Source organism: Falco naumanni, chromosome 7 (genome assembly GCF_017639655.2).
Source record: "Falco naumanni isolate bFalNau1 chromosome 7, bFalNau1.pat, whole genome shotgun sequence".
Classification (NCBI taxonomy): domain Eukaryota; kingdom Metazoa; phylum Chordata; class Aves; order Falconiformes; family Falconidae; genus Falco; species Falco naumanni.
The window spans coordinates 3,148,230-3,167,829 of NC_054060.1; the positions used below are offsets into that span (position 1 = coordinate 3,148,230).

General features: G+C 58.4%; 2 protein-coding genes and 1 long non-coding RNA gene across 5 annotated transcripts; 2 read left to right on the plus strand and 1 right to left on the minus strand.

The window, feature by feature from the left end:
- The first annotated feature begins 1,835 nt into the window (after positions 1-1,835).
- Positions 1,836-10,939, plus strand: PDIA3 (protein disulfide isomerase family A member 3). Its single transcript, XM_040601663.1, has 13 exons — positions 1,836-2,074; positions 2,215-2,293; positions 3,267-3,384; positions 3,817-3,924; positions 4,868-4,997; positions 5,485-5,601; positions 6,081-6,206; positions 7,081-7,263; positions 7,804-7,912; positions 8,775-8,903; positions 9,609-9,688; positions 10,199-10,256; positions 10,534-10,939. The coding sequence occupies exons 1-13, from the start codon at positions 1,917-1,919 to the stop codon at positions 10,651-10,653; spliced, it is 1,515 nt and encodes a 504-aa protein (XP_040457597.1). The 5' UTR covers positions 1,836-1,916; the 3' UTR covers positions 10,654-10,939.
- Positions 10,940-12,904: 1,965 nt separating this feature from the next.
- On the minus strand, positions 12,905-17,149 carry LOC121091657. Of its 2 annotated transcripts, XR_005828993.1 has the most exons (5): positions 17,043-17,149; positions 14,714-14,816; positions 14,091-14,357; positions 13,158-13,202; positions 12,905-13,082 (listed from the first exon to the last, which is right to left on the minus strand). It is a non-coding gene; the product is annotated as an uncharacterized LOC121091657 (long non-coding RNA). The 2 variants fall into 2 exon arrangements; XR_005828992.1 differs by lacking the exon at positions 17,043-17,149 and having other exon boundaries at positions 14,714-15,517.
- A 218-nt stretch (positions 17,150-17,367) lies between these two features.
- LOC121091998 (peptidyl-prolyl cis-trans isomerase FKBP8-like) lies at positions 17,368-19,489 on the plus strand. 2 transcript variants are annotated; one of them, XM_040602386.1, is made up of 8 exons: positions 17,368-17,727; positions 17,809-17,975; positions 18,058-18,146; positions 18,326-18,567; positions 18,641-18,813; positions 18,884-18,961; positions 19,069-19,172; positions 19,283-19,489. In XM_040602386.1, exons 1-8 carry the CDS (start codon positions 17,493-17,495, stop codon positions 19,317-19,319), a joined length of 1,125 nt encoding a protein of 374 aa, XP_040458320.1. In that variant the 5' UTR covers positions 17,368-17,492; the 3' UTR covers positions 19,320-19,489. The 2 variants fall into 2 exon arrangements, with proteins under 2 accessions (XP_040458320.1, XP_040458321.1); XM_040602387.1 differs by having other exon boundaries at positions 18,350-18,567.
- The last annotated feature ends 111 nt before the right edge of the window (positions 19,490-19,600 follow it).

Here is a 19,600-nt window from a genome sequence, read left to right on the forward strand (position 1 = left end):
CCGGCGCCGGCTGCCCCGGGGCGGGAGCAGCAGCCGCCCCGCTCCCCGCCGCTCGCCCGCCAGCCCCGGCCCCCCCGGGGGGGCGGAAAGCTCGTCCGCGCCCCCCCGAGCGCCCCGAGGGGTCGAGGCAGCGCTGCTCGCCGACGGGGTCCCCACGGCCGACAGCCCCGCCGGCGGGTTCTGCCCGGGGGAAAGCGTCCCCCCGCAGCCCCGGGCTCCGGCTGGTGGGACCGCGGGGACCGCTCCGCTGGGTTGCCGTCGGGCCTGAGGGACGGGGACGAGGCGGGGTGGTGGGGCGCCGGTCCCTCCCGGGGCAGCTCCTGCGGGGCAGGGCCCAGCTGGCCGCATGCACTGACACCCCCGACCCCCGCAAGAAGCTGCATCCCTCGGGGGCCCATCGAGCATCGCCCCACCGCAGGCAGCCAGCGTGCACCGACGCACAGCCCCTGCTCTTTGGGACCCCTGCAGCTCCCGGCACAGACCACCCCAGACCACCACCCATATCGCCAGAGCTGTGCAGGGGGCAGCCCACACCCTGGGGGCTGGGGCTTTACCCCCGGGATCCGTGCCCCCACACCTGCACCGGGGGCAGGGGCTGGGAGAGCAGGACAGACCCTCGAGCATGGTTCCATCGCACCGAGGTCTGTGGTCCCAGAGGGGTGTGCTCACTCACCGGAGCTGGGGTCCCACAGCAGCAGCAGGAGCAGCAGCCCAAAGCTGGGAAGGGAAGCAGCCATCCCCGCGGCCTGCAGCCCGTGGGGGCGAGGGAGAGATGGACCCACACAGCCTGCACGGGCAGCTGCCGCAGCGCTGCCCAACTAGCCTGGAACTAGCTTTGCCCCTGCCCTTGCCTCTGCCCCAACCCCTGCCTTTGCCCCTTCCCAGCCCCTACCCTTGACCTTGCCCCTGCTCTTGACCTTGCCCCTGCCCCTGCCCGCTCACGCCACCCCTGCCGCCGGGGCTCAAGCACGGCGGCACTGACTCCCGCAGGCCTCGGCTCGGGGCTGTAACCCGAGGCCACCGCCGAACGCCGCCGCCCCCCCCCCCCCCCCCTCCGCCGCCGCCGCCGAGCTCTGCATTATTGATGCCGGTAACCCGGCAGGGGCGGGGGCTGCGGGGCTGCGGGCACTGCGCGGGCTGCGGGCACTGCGGGAGCAGCTCCCACCCTGGGTCTCCCCGGTGCACCGGCGGCGGTCCCGGAGTGGACGGCAGCGCTCCCTGCCGGCCCCGGGGCGCGGGGGAATGGGACAAGCAGCGAGCGGGCTCTGGGCTGGCGGTGCCCGTGGAATTGGAGGCGGCGGGCAGGAGGCTCCCGGCGGGGCGTCCAGCACGCTTTGCAGGCACGGTGCCCACGGCAGGGCTTCTAGCGAACACAGAGCGGTTTAATGAGTGAAATCCTTGGCGGAGCCGCAGTCATTGCGGCAGCGAGGAGCTCCCGGCCCCCAGCCCCGGCGGGCAGGCCCTGCGCTCGGCGGGCCACGGGGCTGGCCCCTGGGACGGGCGACGGGAGGGGGCGCAAATCTTCGCCGTGGCTCAGGGACGTGGCCGAGCCCCGGGTGCAGCGCGGCCCAGCACGGGCGAACCAGTGCCGTCCCGGGAGCGGTCGAGGCCCGACAGAGGCCCAACGGGGCCCGGAAGCCGCTGCCGCCGCCCCTCACCTCCCGCCCCAGCCCGAGCTGTGGCCAAACCGGGGGGCAGGGAACGGAGCAGCAGGGTCGCCGCAACTGGCCCCGCCCACCCCTGCCGGCAGCTCATTGGCCGGAGCTGGCGTGACGCACGGCGTGGCGCCCAACGGAGAGCTGCCACACGGCAGATCCGGCTGGGGGGGGTGGGACTTCCGGCCTGCGGCCCCCGGCGCCCGTTCAGCCGCCGCCGCCGCCGAGGAGAGAACCCCGCGCCGCGCCGCCCCGCCAGCCATGTCCGCGCCCCGGCCGCGGCCCGCCGCGCTGCTGCTGCTCCCGCTGCTCGCCTTCGCCGCCCGCGCCTCCGACGTGGTGGAGCTCAGCGATGCTGACTTCGAGAGCGGCCTGGCCGAGCGCCCGGGGCTGGTGCTGGTGGAGTTCTTCGCGCCCTGGTGAGGGGCCGCCGGGGGCGGGTGGGAGCGGCGGAGCCGGGCCCTGCGGGGCGCCAGGCGGGCGGGCAGGGCCGTGCCGGGGGATGGCGGGCAGGGCCGGGGCGCTGCGGGCCGGCCTAACCCCCTCCGGTCCCCCCCAGGTGCGGGCACTGCAAGCGGCTGGCGCCGGAGTACGAGTCGGCAGCGACCAGGCTGAAGGGGATCGTGCCGCTGGTGAAGGTGAGGGCTGCGGCGGCGCTGGCACGGCGGCCTGCGGCGAGGCTCTGAGCAGATAAAAGCTTTGCAGTCGCGGTCGGCCCACAGCGCTTGCCCATGTGCCTGTCGGGCCTGCTCGGGGGGCTCCAGAGCTCTGAGGGGCTTCGTCTCTCTGAGGATTTAGACACGAGGGAACGCTCTGGAAGGGGAAGCCTGCGAGGGCTGCTGCCACTCGGGTGGTGTGCGTGTATCATGGGTGTGTGCGAGTGCGTAGAAGACGGCTCACCCAAAGTGGGAGGAAGAAGCCACCTCTGAGCTGTGTAAGCGAGCCTGAGAACTAGCCCTGTGCTGTACTTCACAGTGCTGTCCCTTGGCTTATAAAGCAAGGGTTGCTGTCTGAGAGCTTTCTCTTCCACTGGAAAACTTGTGTAGTTGTTGCAAATCAGAGTTTTCCTCTTCCTTTACGGGAAGTCGCATGGACTCTTGACACTGTGGCCTCTGTCTGTTGAGGTCGGCCTGTTTTCTTCAGGTGTCGTAGGAACTTCAGGAATGATAAGGTACTGAGAACAGTTGATTCCTATTAAGCCTGTCATTGATTACAAGAATTTACCCTTTCTATTTTTTGCACCTAGTCTGACCAAACTCGCAACTATGTAATCTTTCCAGTATCTCCCTAAACATTTTGCTGGGCCTGTAGTTACACCCATGCTACTTCCTTTCCCAGTCTTGACTCTCCCGCAATAGGCTGCATAGATCCCCTTCCAACCCCTTGATCGAGTGTGTTAGGCCTGGCTTTTGGTCTTGTGCACGTGGGTCTTATAGATGCTTTGCAGCTCCTTGCACTTCATGTGAAAGGAATCTAGCCTTGGTTAAAGACACACGAGGGCTTTCAGACCGTCTAGGCTTTGTACGTGATAATGTGGGCAATGGCAAAGCTGCTTTCTTCTGTGCATATGGATGGCTTGGTTTCCGAGCAGCAATGTTTCTCTTCCTTTAGGTTGACTGTACAGCAAACTCAAACACCTGTAATAAGTATGGAGTCAGTGGATACCCCACCTTAAAGATCTTTCGAGATGGAGAAGAGGCAGGAACCTATGATGGGCCCAGGACAGCAGGTAAGAGCTTATCAGCAAGCATCTGGCTTGCAGAAATGGTGCTGGAAGGAAGGCCCACGCATGATAGAATTGTCAGGGATGCTACGTGTGTTGAAGGATACAAAGAAGGTCCCCACCTACACGCTCACCCCGCTTTGTTCTTTCCAGAACTCTTTGTGCTGGTAGAGCCCTGAATGTTTATTATCCCTTAAAACCCTTCTTTAAAGGTGAAGGTTTCCACATTAATCCCTAGTACCCTTGGTGAGTAGTATCTGCAAATTGCTAGAAGGTTCCCATGTGAAGCTGATAGTACCTCTCCTTTGGTTAACATCATATTGTTGTATGGGAGAGGTGTATGGATTCTGCAGAAACAATTTTTGTTTTAGGAAGTGTGAAAAATGTCTTATGGAAATTTGTATAGATCACTTTAATCCTTTAACTTTTCTTTTTAAGATGGGATTGTCAGTCACCTCAAGAAACAGGCGGGACCTGCTTCAGTGGCTCTCAATTCTGTGGCTGAATTTGAGAAATTCATTGGTGATAAAGATGCTTCAGTAGTGGGTGAGTAGATACGGTGCAGCGCGGAAATCAGTAGATGCTTGACTCTGGGAGATATCCTGGGGAATGTGCTGTGAAAGGATAGGAGGCAGCATCACAGGCTGTAGCAAGAGAGATTCCAGATGGACATGAGCAGAAAAGTTTTTCGTAATGAGGACGATAAAGCACTGAAACATGTGCCCAGAGGGATTTTGAATCATTCAGTCTGGGAGGTTTTTCAAAACTTGGTTGGACAATGCTCTGAGCAACCTGATCTGACTTTGAAGCTGCTTCTGCTTTGGGCAGGAGCTTGGACTCAATGGCCTCTGGGGATTCCTTCCAATTTTTTTTTCTTTTCCCCTTCTGTTTGTTGGGGTATTTTCTTTCCTGTGACTCTTGAACTTCCTGGCACCATAGTGTCTATTTTTTTAAAGTTTGTTACTCTTTTGGCTGGCTGACCACAGATAGCTTTTGATTGCTGTAAAGTACATTCAGGTGTTGTCTTGTGACACAGGTAGGGGGTCGACATTATATGATTTGACCATGGTTTATGAGTGGCAATAGCAGCTTTCCTTTGTGCTGATCAGGTGCCATCTTACAAGCATAACTGGATGAGTATTGATCAGCGTTCCTGAACTTACTTTTATGAAGTACCATTGGCAGTTGTTACCAATTACTAGTGCCACGTGGTTACAAAGGGTATCTCTGTACTCAGAGGACAGCTGCCTTTTGGCTGAATGACTAAGCTGGGCAGACTCTTGAGTAACATTCTGCTGGTGGAAGGGAGGGAGTATGGAAAGGTTCCAATAAAAACAGGAGAGAAGCTGTCAGAGATGAAGGCCTGAACGTGCATTGCAGGACTGGATTCAGAAGTGATCTTTCAGTGCTTTGTAGAGCTAAATGATGAGCGCTGTATGGTGACTGCTGCTGAGTTGGTTTAGGATCACTATCTGTCTTTCTGCTGCAGGCTTCTTTGGAGATGCATCTGGTGATGCTTATTCAGAATTCATGAAAGCTGCCAACAACCTAAGAGATAACTACCGTTTTGCGCACACCAGTGAGGACCAATTGGTGCAGAAGTATGAGGAAGATGGAGAGTAAGTTAGTTGTCTCAATAACAAGGAATCTTGGTGTTATCTGAAAAATTCTTGGATTCCAGTTGTTAACTGGATTCACGTTCTGAACATAGCTTAAGCTCTTGTTTCTTCCCCAGCTGCCAGTGGCATATCTTTTTTTTTTTTTTTTTTAATCTCTTTTGGGTTGAGATAAAAAGTTACAGATGTTTGCAGGCTCTGGAGGGTTAGTCTCTGCCTCTGGGTGGGAAGTATCTCAACAGAGGCATTTTGTTTAGCCATTGCTTGTTATGGTGGGGTTTTTGTTTCTCATTATCGCCTGTCCAAATAAGGGAAAGGGGTCTGACAAGTAGATCTGTAGTACTGCTGCCAAGGAACTAGACTGTCTTCATTGAAGCTATGAACAGTGAATGGGGATAGTCACTGGAGACTGGGCTCTTGCCTCATCTAGCTGCCATCCCTGGAAGCCCACAGATACTTAAACTAATTCACAATACCCGCTTCCCCACAGGGGTATAGTCTTATTCCGTCCTCCACGCCTGACCAACAAGTTTGAGGACAGCTCTATCAAGTACACGGAAGACAAAATCACCAGTGGAAAGATCAAGAAGTTCATCCAGGAGAACATGTGAGTGATTCCCCACCAGAGAATTTGATAGACTAGCCCCAGTTGGATTTGGCCCTCTAAGAACTTTTTCTCTAGCTGGCATTGCTGTCGCTTCCTGGCTTAGTCTCCAAAAGAGCTGTCATGCCTCTGCTGTCTCCTTTGGGGACCTCCTTTCTAGAAATCCTGGCGTGGCTGTTGGCATTTACTCTCCATATTCCAACAACCACACTTGTGTTTAAAAACCGAACTTTTTGAAGTATACCAGTTTTGGTCTTGTTTAGGTCAGATATGGCCCCTGCTGTTGTGGCTCGAGGTGGAGATTTGACTTTAGAATAGCATGATATGTGAATGAGCAAAGATACCTCCCTCACGTCTTCATTATTACTGGAATTTAATGTTCTTGGGTGGGCTACAAGATTGCGCTGCGTCGAGGGCATTCCTGGGAGGTGATGGGTTCTGGGCATTCTAACTGAAGTTGCTAACATCTGTGTTGCTGATAGCTTTGGCATCTGCCCACACATGACTGAAGACAACAAAGACTTGATCCAGGGTAAGGACTTGTTGGTGGCATACTATGATGTGGACTATGAGAAGAATGCAAAGGGTTCCAACTATTGGCGCAACAGGTATGCAGCGGTGGGGTTAATCAACCTGTCTCATTTGTTCCCTTCCTTGTTGCTGTTCCATAGCTCAGTTGACAGAGTTTCTCCTGTTGTTCATACATGAATTCTCTCCCAGAAAGCTTCCAGCTGAGTTTCTAATTGGAACTGTTGGGGTGGCTGCTGCCTGCAGAGCCCAAAGCATGCAATACGCATATCCTTTGAAACCCCACCTGCTTAGTCTTGGATCCCTGTGATGTATGAAGGCACGGACTCTGGTTGTGGTGCAACCAGAGACACTTTATTGTACAGAGAAGCTCTTATTTCTATCTCTTAGCCCGGATACAAATTCCAGCTGTGTGTACCACCAGGCTCAGGGCAGAAACCATTCATGCAGTTACATAGTTACATATCACTACAAGCATGCAGACACCTATTTGCTACTAGATGACCATATGTATCTTCCTTATTCTCCTTCACAATACCCAGCTGTTATCTCCTGCCAGATCAGACATTCCCCATCCTCCTCTCATACATCTCTCTTCAGACATTCTCTATCCTCCTCTCCCGCAGATCCCTAGTCCTTAGACCTTAAAGACAAACATACTTACTTACTGGTGTTGTGTGGGATTCCATCCTTTGTATTCCCCAGTGCCTGAGACCCTGGTGGTCACGCTGACAGGGGTAGAGGATGAAAGCAGACAACATTTGCATAGGCTTCATTCACAGTAGACACAAGCTTACTCCTCCTTAACACCATTTCTGTAGGACTAGCCTATGCAAACACATCACACCGTTGATTGTCCAGGGTGCACTTGAAGGATGTTATGTCAGAAAATGTTCCAAGGAATAATGCTTTGTGTTTTATGGGTTTTGTTTGTGTTTGTTTTTCCCTCCTCAGAGTTATGATGATCGCAAAGAAGTTCTTAGATGCTGGGCACAAACTGTCTTTTGCTGTTGCTAGTCGGAAAACCTTTGGCCATGAGCTTTCAGAGTTTGGTCTAGAGAGCAGCGTGGGCGAGGCTCCAGTTGTTGCCATCAGAACTGCTAAAGGAGATAAATATGTCATGCAGGAAGAATTCTCGTAAGTTTTTGAACTTAGCGGTGTTGCCTCTCACTTGCTAGGCTTATGATCTGGTCAGAGACCTTCAGACCAACGTCATTAGCTTGGAGGAAACAGGAAAGCTGGATATTCCAGCTGGACGAAATTGCTGGGTCAGAATGGCTCCTACTCGTGTGTTTTCCTGCCCTCTAGAGAGCTTACAACCCCTCCTATTACACAGGGTTAGAGAATTTAATTCAAGATACTTAAGTGTCTGGTTAGGAGCTAAGATGCATTAAAGGGTAGAGGAAATAGTTGTACCTTTCTTCTTGAAAGAAGAAACGTAAGGGTGCTGGAAGGCCTAAAACTTTGAATGGGATGTGCATCCAGCCTCCTGTCAACTCTCCTAAGAGCATCTTTGCACTTGTTCTGGGGTCTTCTAAACCAGCCCCAGACTGGTACTCTCAGACATACAGGTGGCATCTGTTCTGTGGGTGGAAGGAGCTTAAATAAGCCTTGAAAGTTTTCCCCTCTCATCCTGTATGTGTGGTGATGGCTGTAAAATGTCACTTCCACTTTCAGCCGTGACGGAAAGGCTCTGGAGAGATTCCTGCAAGATTACTTTGATGGAAACTTGAAAAAGTATCTGAAATCGGAGCCTGTCCCTGAAAGCAATGATGGCCCTGTGAAGGTGAGCACCACATCAAGTGTAGCAGCAGCTCCTATCAGTAGATGTAGAAATGCTGTTCAGCAGCAGCTTTTAGACATATGCCAATATCCCATGCTGCACACACTGTTGTGGCATCTTGAGAAGCCTCTGCTGTGATAGATGGAAGAATTCACTTCGTTGTTATACTGCAGTTTTCTGAGCCAAGGGAGAAATGCAACTTGCAGTTTTGATTCTATTTTGTTATCTTGGCACAGTAGCTGCTGCTTGAGCATGCTGGTGATGTGCTAACAAGTGCAGGATCATCCAGATTTACAGGGATTATGCACAGGCCTGCTGTCTTGGCTTGTGCTCTCTCATGGCACAGCCTTCAAGTTGGTCGTGACTGTGCTATTTCTAAGGAGTTATGTGTCTCTCATCACTGCAGAGGGGTGGTATAACTCCTGCCCCACCCCTCATAGTAAATTCTGCCCTGTGTTGCATGGCCTGGCTTTATGATGAGGGCCTTATAAGGGAGTGGAACTCGCTGTGTGGTTTTGTGTGGATGGGGATAGCTTCAGCCAGTCTTGCTAGACTGATTCCTCAGCCTGGAACCTGCTGGGATTAAAAAGAAATTATTTTGTCCTCTTCCTGCAAGGATACCAGAAGCAAACCTCATTTGCAGGTAGTGCTGGTACCTTGTGATGGGTTTTTACCTGCAAGTTGGGGGTGTTAGAGCTTGGTGAAGAGTTGCGTGTTTGGTGATTGTGCTGCTTGCTGTGTAGGTGCAGTGTGACTTGCTGTGGGAGGGCCAGGCTTTCTTGGGCAGAGTATGTGGAGCACGTCATGTTACAGTCTCACTCTTGACTTAAAAAAAACCTTGATTTGTGTGATCAAATGTTATCAGGTGGTGGTTGCTGAGAACTTCGATGAAATTGTTAATGCAGAAGACAAAGATGTCCTGATAGAGTTTTATGCGCCCTGGTGTGGCCATTGCAAGAATCTGGAGCCCAAATACAAAGAATTGGGGGAGAAGGTAAGTCTGGGACATTATTGGAATCACAAACTAGAATTTTGCAGCACTAAAAAATTGTTCGGGTTCTGTCTGTCTAGCCTTTATGATAACAGGGCATAATTGCGCCTTCCTGAGGACTATGAGTTCTAGCATCTCCTGCGAATGTAGAAGTAGGTTAGCAAGATCTGGAGTGCGGTAGTAACCACACCAGTAGGTTTAACCTGTGCCCATTGTTGTGGCACATAAATATTCCCTGATTCAGCAACTGGCCTCAACTACCAAAGTTCCTTCTTGGGTCTTTTCCCTCTATGTGAAGGATAACACTGCCCTGCACACAAGTGAAGTAAATCTGTTCCCCCAGATCTGACCAGCCTTTTGCTATTTGGCCATCAGGCACCCCTCCTTCCTGCATATCCTCACAGCTCACTTCCTAAGATGGAGGGTAAGCAGTTGCTCTGGGGTAAGCATTCTCCAGAACTTGTACCAGACCAATTCAGCAGGTACCACTGGGAGATGTGGGCTCCATGCAGCTGGCTGAGGAGGGACTTTGTTCCCTGTGCCCCTGCTGAGGCAGAAGTAACAAACTGCTTAGAAGAAATTTGCTCACCTTTTAGCATACTGTGTGCCCTGTCCTCTGACATTGCTATCTTAGATGATGTTGATCGGTGAGTTCCTGTGTTAACTGCTATGGATTGGGTACTAATAAGCTCTTTCTACCAACAACAGCTCAGTAAAGACCCCAATATCATCATTGCCAAAATGGATGCTACAGCCAATGATGTGCCTTCTCCGTATGAAGTCCGAGGGTAGGTGTTACCATTGTTATACCATTGTGTCACCGTATGAGTTCATGCTTGTGTCTCTGGCCAGCAACCACAGCAGAATTGCTGAGAGTCTCACAGGGAGGATGGGTGGGAGCGATTGGCATGCGATCGCTAGGCATTTGCTTAGTGTGAAGAAATCAAGAGTGAAAACAAAGGACATCCAGCTGCCTTGTTTCTCTGGGATTCCAGTGTCCTGGCTGTGCCCAGAGGCCTGTCTTGCTGCTTTTGAATCTGCTGTGATTCTGTTCTTGGCAGTGTAAAAACAGCTCACTTTTCCAAAAACAGTTTAGCTAGAAAACTTGGACATTCTTGGGCTCATCCAACTCTTTGGACATGGCCAGGCTTTCAGAGGCCACACTTGCTGGCATCAGAGTTGCTGAAGCTGTTGGTGTGTTAAACCAGGGGAATGCAGGGTGCAGGTCCCTTCAGTGAGGGCTGGTCTGAAAGAAAACAGAGCGCATAGGAGCTTACATGCCTCTTCTCTTTCCCCAGCTTCCCCACCATCTATTTTGCTCCAGCTGGCAAGAAGCAGAGTCCAAAGAAGTATGAGGTGAGTATTTTGCTGCTTTGTAAAGAAGTGAAGCAGCATCCAGCTGTCCAAACAATGCCAGTCCTCTCTGGAGTTGCAGTTGGCGGTCTGTCCTGTCACCCTGGGAACATACCCAGTGGTACCTGCTGGGAACGTGCTGCTGCACGCTGCAGACCCACGGGGAGAGCTTGGCTTGCCATCACGTTGGTCTCCTGCCTGGCACCTGAACTCCCCCTCTAGTAAAGGGGAAGCCCACGGGGAGCGCAGGCACTGCCTTACTGTCTTGTCCTTTCTGCAGGGTGGCAGAGAAGTGAGTGACTTCATTAGCTACTTGAAGCGGGAGGCAACCAACACTCCCGTGCTGCAGGAGGAAGATAAAACCAAGAAATCCAAGAAAAAGGCGAAGGAGGATTTGTAAAGTACCCACTTGCCATCTTGGTCAGGATGAGCTCTGTGTGAATCGGGGAAGCACTGGGCAGACTGGGGCCAGTTCTGGGTTGTGGAGAGCCAGTGACCATGTGGGCCGAGGGGACCCAGCTGCTGTATCTAGTTCTGTTTAATTTCCTGCCGTCTCTTAGCTGCACTGTTGTGGGGCTCCCCAGACTGGTTTGTTTTGTGGTTTGGGAGGGGGTGGGGGGTAGGGTTATTTTCTAATTTTTTTTGTACATTTGGAGAAGTGAAACAATAAAATGACCCCCTTAAGACCAAGTGTCCCTGTCCTATGGAGACCTGTCATACCTAACACTGGGACCCCGCTCTTCATAGGCAGCGACTTCCTACTGTGAGTCTAGTTTCCTTCGGCGAGCCCTTAGAAGTCTGTTTCTAAGTATTAAGGTCAGCCTTTAGCCTGTTCTCCTTCCTCAGCTAACAAGAGTCCTTCCAGAACATTGTAGCAGCACCTGTCCCGATGTGCTGTGCTCCGGGTGCTACATTTACACAGATTTGGGGCTCAGAGTCTCTGGTCTCTGATCCTTTTGCTGTCTGCATGCTGCGTCAGCGAGTTTAGATGCATGTAGTACTTAATGTGACACTTGGATCTAGACAAGCGCAGGCATGGAGGGCAGGCTGGCATAGGGCTTGCTCACAGCATACAAGCAGCAGCAATAAATAAATTTTTAAGCTGATGCAGAAGCGTAGGGGAGGAGCACTAGCAACTATGTACTCAAACACAGGTAGGGCAAGTGCTGAGGGTGTTTCTCACAGCCACCGGGCTTGTCTGTGGCTTGTGTGGGGTTAGGACAATTAAGGCTTGTTAACTGGAAGATCATTACTTGTCTCTTGGTAGAAAGCAGGCTGGTCGCTGTGGCTTTCCATTCAGGAGGGAGAAGAATAGGATCCTGTGCTGGGGTCAGGTGGTGTGGGCTGTGGCTGACCATCTCTGGGTAAAGGCAGTCCTAACTTCCTTTGGCCCAGAATGTGCTGACTGGGAAGGTCAGGAGTGAGCTGGGCTGTTGCCCTGGCGTTCTGAACTCCTCGGGTTGCATGTGTGCTGAAGCGAGGATCAGCAGGCTCACAAGACACTGCTGTATTGCAGCAGTTACCATGGTAAGAGCCAGCGCTTGCTTTCTCTGGATTCCTCCCCCACAGCTCCAAAGGCTATGTACCAATTATTTATTGCTGGAATTCTCCAGGTACAGTAGATCATACAATGCTCAGCACATGGTTCTCTGCCTACAGCAGCTATGCAGGACAAGAATTTCCTCCTGGGCTGCATCGACATCTTAACCCGTATCTACCTTCCGTACTCCGCCGCTGGCTAGCGTGTGCTCTGTGTCGCAGAACAGACATCAAGGCACCTTGGGGAAGGGGGGGTGTCTGTGACATCAAGTGGTCCCTGTACCTTGGGCTGGCAGCACCCCTGCAGACCTCAAGACACTAGTGCAAGGAACGGGGTAAGCTCTGCTTCTGACTGGTTTTACAGAAGGTAGGCATCAGCAAACTGGAGCACTGCTTCCTTAATAGACAGGGTACTAGCTTCTGTTGGGCAGGCAAGGGAGAGACAGGGGAAGCTTTTCTGATCCTTGCTTTGCTCCCTCACCTGTGACTTCAGACCTGCTGGAAGCTGTGTGCTATTAAGCATGAGTTCAGTTCTTCATTGTGTTTGGCCCAGAGCCCTCCCTTAGTAAGCATCGGTGCCTGGACCAGCAGGGTTGAAGTAAGCACGGGCTTGGTGAAGCTTTCTGGCAAGAGGGACAAAGGATGTGGGAAAGGGCCTTATGCTGGTGGCTGCTCAGGTGTCCCTTACCGTGTGCTGCAATTAAGCTGAAGCTAATGATGCTTTAGGTGAGGAGAAACAGGTATCTGAGCAAGGACTCAGGTTAACTCAGCAAGCGTGATTGACACGGGCCTTGCTTTCAGCAAGAGACCTGCATGGAAAGCTGGCCCAACCCTGTGAGAGGGCAGCTGCCACCCAAAGGTTTAAGAAACACATCTGTGAGGGTTGGCACAGCCTCAGCAAAGGATCTCTGAATGCCCAGCTCTGCCTCTCCACTGCAGCACTCCAGCAGGGAGCTGGAGACCAGCTGGCCCCAGGCTATGCAGGGCAGCAGGCAGCTGGAGCAGCCCGGCAGCTGTCCCATGCATTAGCCACGCACCTGGGCACTGGAGAAAGCACTGATGGCAGCAGGGCACTCCCAAACCTCATCCTTAATCTAATGTACCCTCAGGGATCTGCTTCTTCCACCACTTCAGGGACCTGTCCTGGTGAGCAAAGAAAAAAGACTTGCAGCAGCAGTTTGCCTAGGAGCTCCCGCTTCCTTCAAACTGTAGAATCAGGCTTTTGATGTGAGACAGCTTCTGATGGAGGTATTCGCAGCGATTCTTCTCCTGGTGGTAGCTAGGATAAGTCTGGAGGAGAAAAAAAATTAAAATACAGATCACCTCTGGGAGGGAACTCAGTCCCTGCCCTGCATCCAGCCTCACCTTCTTGAAGTGGCTGTGCTCATGCACAATTGTAGCTTCAAGTGCCTGAAACCCAAGAGCAGTAGGTGAGCAGAACCACCGCGTGGCTGCATTGTGCCGTCCTGCCCCAGGTCTCCTGCTTGCCTTGCGTTCCTCCATTCCTTGTTTCAACATCTTCATTTTGGCTCCCAGCTGAATGAATATCTGGCTCACGTTACCGACACGAGCACGCAGATGGTGGTACTCCGCGTAGTCGGCGCTGAACGCTGCCTTGTAAGCACTGCGCTGCTCCACTGTGCAGACGGTACAGTGTTTCCTGCCGTGACCAGGAGATACTTGTTCTCCCTGGGCCTGCAAGACCCCTGCAGCAGAACTGAGCCCCCTGCCCTGCTGCTGCCACTGGAGGGGAGGCAGGTAGCTCGCCTCAGCCCGCCTGATGCTGTGGAGCTGGGCCAAATTACACTAAGCAACAGGGAGCCCCGTGGCAGCTGGTGCCAAGTGTTCTTACCATAAGTAATCCAGGATCTCTGCCAAGGTGGAGCTGCCAGCCTGGGACCTGGCGTCTGGCAAGGAGCAGAAGATGATGAGGATTAACGTGCTCTGGAGCATCTCTCCTCCATCTCGGCCAGGACCTGTCCCATGCCTGGGCTCACTGGAAGGCCCCTTCTACAAAGCCGAGCTTGCAGATGCACGGCTCTGGTGGGTGTAGAGCCCCTGGCCCACCAGGGAGATCCCAGGGGATGCAGCTGCGGCAGAGATGGCCGCAGGCTGTGAGGCTGGGCGGTTCACCCAGGCTTGCACTCGGCCTCCTGGCCAAAGCCTCCCTGCTTGCCAGCAGCCCTGGTTTGGGCCTCCCACCTCCTCCCAGGGCACCCTGGGGTCTGACCCAGCCTCTGCTGCATGAGCTGGTGGGGCTGTGTCCCTGGCTGCCTGCACCCCCAGGCAGCCCCTCACCTTTAGGAGCAGCGCGGTGCTGCTCCGGGCATGGGGCACCCTCTCCCCAGTCACTGCGTGCCTCCTCGCCCTGCGGCTCTCCAGCTCCCCGGCACGGCTGCTGGGGGGCAGAAGCCCACCTTGCTGCTGGCCCCACGTTCCCGGCTGCTGTGTGCCAAGTGTCTGTGGGCAGCTCCAGTGCCACTCTTAAAGGCCAGGGCTGGACACTGGGGTCTGGGGCTTCTTGTTGGCTCTCAGCTCTGAGAAATCCAGCAGTGCCAGGCGCTTCTGAAAGACAAACTCGCTCTGCCGCAGGCCTGTCCCAGGCTCCTGCCCAGGGCCCGGGTCCCCTGCCAGCTTCAGCCTGTGCGGCCCAGGGCTGCTGCATCCCCCGCACTGTGGCAGTGCTCAGGCGTGCCCTGTCCTTTGGGCTATACTGGGGGGGGTCACAGCTGGGGCTGTGCACCGCTGGGGCACAAGGCAGGGGCTGAGTCTCGAGCCCTGAGGTGGTTGGGCTGGGGGGGCAAGGGGGCTTTTTCTGGGAAGGGGGCACAGAGAAGAATAATCCTGATGCCTTGAATGAGGCTCTCCCCACACCCCCGCACCCTGGGGGATTTCTGCTGCCAAAGCCCAAAAGCACTTACAACCCCCTGAAGGTTTTTGCTGGTGGCCTGAGGGGAGCCGTGCTCTGGAGGCTGGGGCGGAGGCACCCAGAAGGATGGGGCCAAGGGACTGTGGTCCTGGCTCCTGGGGCACGAGAGACAGCAGAAACCAAAGACCAAGGCTGGGGAAAGTATCTCCAAACACCAAGTGCCTGGGCAGCAGAGGGGTGGGTCCAGCCTTGCCCAAAGAGTGCCGAGTACCTGGCAGTAGATGCATCGTGCCCACGGCCAGATGCCCGCAGCAACCGAGCCCCCCCAGGCCCCACTGCTCTCATTGCTGCTTGCCCCAGGGCCCTACCTGTGCTGCTGCAGGGCATTGTGCCACCGCTCCTGGGCCGTGCTCCGTGGCCAGTCCTCCCACACCCGGCCTGGCAGGGTCCCCTCCAGGCGGCAGCAGGAGCCAGTGGCATCCAGCCCTGTGCCCTGGGGGGTGCGCGGCCGGGTGGGCATGGTGCAGCACCCCTGTACCTGCGCAGGCACCGCAGCTGGCACCCTGCCCTCCTCGGGTGGCCATGGCCTGCCCGCCATCATCCCTTCCAGATGCTGCACGTGCTCCTGCTTGCAACGGGGCTGCCGGGCATGGGGCTGAGCCAGGCTTCGAAGGGACACCCTGGGGCTGGCTCTTGCAGGCCTGTGGTTCCTGCTCTTGGGGACATGGCAGGTAGAGCCCTTCCTCGGCAGGCTGGTCACGCTGGCCTTCTCAGGAGCTGTGACACCTTTGCTTGCAGACACATCGGGACAGAGTGGGGTCAGCCCCAGAGGAGAATCACACCAGGTCCTGCTTTCTTCCCCCATCAGTCCTGGCACACCGCCCCCCCCGAGCCCCCGTGCCTCCACAGCAGCTCCCCCCCCCCAGCTGAGGGACAGGGACACTGCACAGCTCTCCCAGTGCTGCTGCTGCCTCGCTGCTGCAGCCTGACACCCCCAGATGTGCAGAGCTGCTGAGAGCAGCTGCTGCTGCATCCGGGGACCAGCTGGTCCCAGAGGAGGCAGAACCGTGGTCCCAAGGGGCGAGCAGGGTCCCCTGCAGCCATCAAAACCCCAGCCTGGCAGGCAGCGGAGGCTCAGCCCACACTGTCATTTGGGCCACCAGCACCCATGGCACCCCACTAACCATAGCCAAGCACAGCAGGATTGAGCTCAACAACTGCTCTGCTGCGGGGCTCCTTCGCCAGGGATGCAGGCTCCTGCAGCAGTGGGCAGCTGCTCTCCCAGGCACAGACCGTGATTCTTGCCTGGATGCTGCCCAGGCCGCCCAGCCAGCCCTGACCTAGTCTGGGAGAAGACACCACCGCCTGCCAGCCAAGCCCAGCCTGCTCCGCCCAGCCCTGGCAATGCCTGGAGATGGCCCTGCAAGGTGGGCATCCAAGGAAAGCCAGGGTGGAGGGAGCCTGTCCCCAGACTGTCTCCAAAATCCCAGTCCGCACAGAGGCCATTGCCCTGACACTTGGGATGCCGCTATGGGTACCGGGAGCTCAGGATGCTGTGAGCTCAGGGAGGGCGATGGGGACTTTTAGATGCAAAAAGCACCAGGCTGCTTGGCCAGGGCCACTGGGAACCATGAGGAGAGTGGGAGCAGACCCAGCTGGTGGGAACTGGGGCTCCAGAGCAGCGCTCCTGCCTGTCTCACCAGTGGGAGCAGGGCTGGGGCTGATCCCGAGGCTGTGCCACCGGCACAGTCCCAAGCATGGACAGACAGGAGGGCTGGCAACCAGACCACCAGGGTCCAGTGGGCTTACTGGGGCATGGCCAGCCGCATGCACTCGAAGCTGGCCCCTCGTTCATTCCGGCTGCAGCAGGAGAGGGAGAAGGTGAAGAGCAGTGGGGGGGTCCCAGGGCCTCCCAGTACCGTCAGGTACTGCCAGTGGGACAGGCCATCAGGGCTGGGGGTCCCTCGAGACCCCTATCCCCCGGGGCACGGCGGATCCACCCCATCACACTGGCCCCTGTGCCCACCGGTGGGACCTCGACCCACCCTGATGCCCCCCCATACCCAGCCTCCCTGGTTCCTTCACCCTTCCCTCATCCCTCCACTCCCTCATCATGACCTGCCATGCCCCAGCAGCCCTGGGCTCCCCAGTTCGCCCCCGATCCACCCAGCCCCCAGCCACCCTGGGTTCTCTGGTCCCCCTGGTCCCCTGCTGCCCCCTCACCCACCAGCTGCCCTGGGTTCCCCGGTCCCCCCGCTCACCCCCTGGCTGCCCCGAAAAGGCAATCACGGGCCCCGACGCCCCCTGCAACAACAGCAGGCACCGATGAGTCCCACCCATGCCCAGTTCCCCCCAACGCCCCCCACCCGGCCCAGTCCCACCTGCCGCCGCCCGCAGCCGTGCAGCACCCGTGCGGCCGCTGCCGAGAGCCACACATGCAGGAGGCTGAGCCAGGGGCCCGGCCCGCAGCCCCGGTACCGGGGCCGCCCACAAAGCAACGCCCGCGGCCGTGGCATAGCCCCGAGTGCGAGGCCACGGCGGGCGGGGCCGGGCGGCCGGTCCCGGGGGGGCAGCGGCGGGGCGGGGCGGCGGCGGGAGCCCCGCGGCGGGGCTCGGCCTGAGCCGGCTATTTTTGCCGGCGGCCCCGGCTAATCCGCTGAGCTGCTTCCCGGCGTTAGGTAACGGCGCGACGGGATGCGCTCAGCGGCCGCCCTGGGCAGTCGCGGTGCGGCGGGGCCGGCGGCGACACGCCCTGTGCGGGCTGAAGGCCGTGGGCCCCCGCCGTCGAACCCCGGGGGGGCCGCACCGAGGACTCCCGGTAGCGGCGGGCCATGCCGGGACCCTCGCCCGGCGGCTCCCCGGAGAGGGAGGCGGGGACCGGACGGCGGCCGCGGGAGCCCGGCCGGGGCAGGCGGGTGCGGTTCCACCTGCCCCACACCGCCATCGCGCTGCCGTCGGTGCACGAGGAGGAGCGGCCCTTCTACCGGCGGCTGGAGGCGCTGGCGGCCCCGGGCCCCGGCGGCTTCGGACCGCTCTTCACGGCCGACGGTTGGAGCGATCTGACAGGTGAGCGTCCGCGGGCGGCCCCGGGGGTGCCGGGCCTCGGGGGGCTCCCGAGGCGGGTCTCAGGGCCGCCCCCGCCCGCAGAGGACCGGCTGCTGCGGAAGCGCGTGGTGCGGGACGGGCAGGGCGGGCCACGGCCGGGGCCGGGCCAGGAGGTGTCAGTGAAGGTGCTGGGCGCCCTGGAGGACGGCGGGCTGGTGGAGCGGGACCCGCGGCTCACCTTCGTGCCGGGCCACGGCGACGTCGTGCAGGTCAGCCCCGGCCAGGACGCGGGGTGGGCTGAACGCTGCCCGGTACCGCGCCCGGCCAGCCCCGTCGTGCCCGTGTCCACAGGCCCTGGAGCTGGGCGTCCCCACCATGCAGCCCGGGGAGGTCTCCTTCTTCCTTGCCGCTTTTCCATATGGTTATGGCCGCTCGGGCAGGTAGGGCGGGCGAGCAGGGGGCCTGGGAGGCAGGGGCACCTGACCGGCAGGTACAGGGGGACCCGGGGAGGCAGGGGGCCGGGGGAGACAGGAGACTGGGGACAGGGTCACCTGACGGGCAGGTGCAGGGGGACCAGGGAGTCAGCGGACGGGGGGGGCACGGGGGACCGGGGGGGCAGGCGCAGCCCGCGCTGTGCCCGCAGGGAGCCCGACGTGCCGCCCGAGGCGCCGCTGCTGTTCGAGGTGACGCTGCTGGAGGTGCGGGACGACCCCGACAAGCAGACGCTGCCGCCCGCCACCCGCCTGCGCCTGGGCTCGCAACGGAGGGAGCGGGGCAACTTCCACTTCACACGGGGCGACTTCGCGGCGGCGCTGCGCTCCTACCGCCTGGCCCTGCGCGCCCTGGACGGGCCCGTCGCCGGTGAGACGGGGCGGGGGGCTGGGGGCGGGCCGGGGCTGCGAGGCCAGAGCGCTGAGGCTGTGCGCCCCCGCAGCTCCCCCCGGGCCGGAGGAGGAAGAGGAGCTGCGGGAGCAGCGGGTCAAGTGCTTCAACAACTGCGCGGCCGCCGAGCTGAAGCTGCAGAGGCCGGACGAAGCGCTGGCGGCCTGCGAGGCGGCTCTGAGCATCAGCCCGGACAACGGTCGGGCGCTGCTCCGGCGGGGGCAGGTGGGCTCCGCGCCGTCCCCCGCCGCCTCCCGGCCCGGCCGCCCGCTACCGCCCGCTCCTCTCCCCGCAGCTGCTGGCACAGCAGGGCCGGGATGCGGAGGCCACAGCCGTCCTGAGGAGAGCCCTGGAGCTGGACCCGGCCAACAAGGTCCGGCCGGCCGGGTTGCGGGGGCGCCGGGGGTCCCGCCGGAGCCCGGCTCGGGGCGCACCGGGACCGTTGGGGGAATCCCGCCGCAGCAGCCCTGCCGCCTGCAGGTGATCCACGCCGAGCTGTCGCAGCTGGTGAAGCGCCGGAGCCCCGCGGCCCTCGTCGCCCCCCAGGAACCCCACCACGACCCGATGCCGACGCCAAGCCCTGGGTGCGTATGTGCGCCGGTGGACCGAGGACTGGCTGTCGGGGCGGGTGGCCGTCCCAGGCCCGCTTGGCCTCGGCAGCCCGGGTAGCGCTTACGGCGGTACCTCCCCCTAGGACCCTGGCACCGCCCGCGGCGGAAGGAACGGCCTGAGCGGCCCCGCGCCGCACCGGAGCCGGCCCGGAGGAGCCGCCCCGCCGAGGATGGAGGCGGGGCTGCCGGTGGCCCGGCCCAGGGGCCGCAGCGGCTCCGGGCATCGGACTGAGGAGAGGAGAAAGCACCGACTCCGCCGCGCCGTGCCAGTCCCCGCGACTACGCCCCCCTTCTGCGTCACGACAAGGCGTGGCCTCGTGCCCCGCCCCCTGGCGCGTGGGCGCGGCTGTGGCGCCTGCGCTCCAGCTTCCGGCTTTTTCGCCCCCGCCGGCAGAATGGCA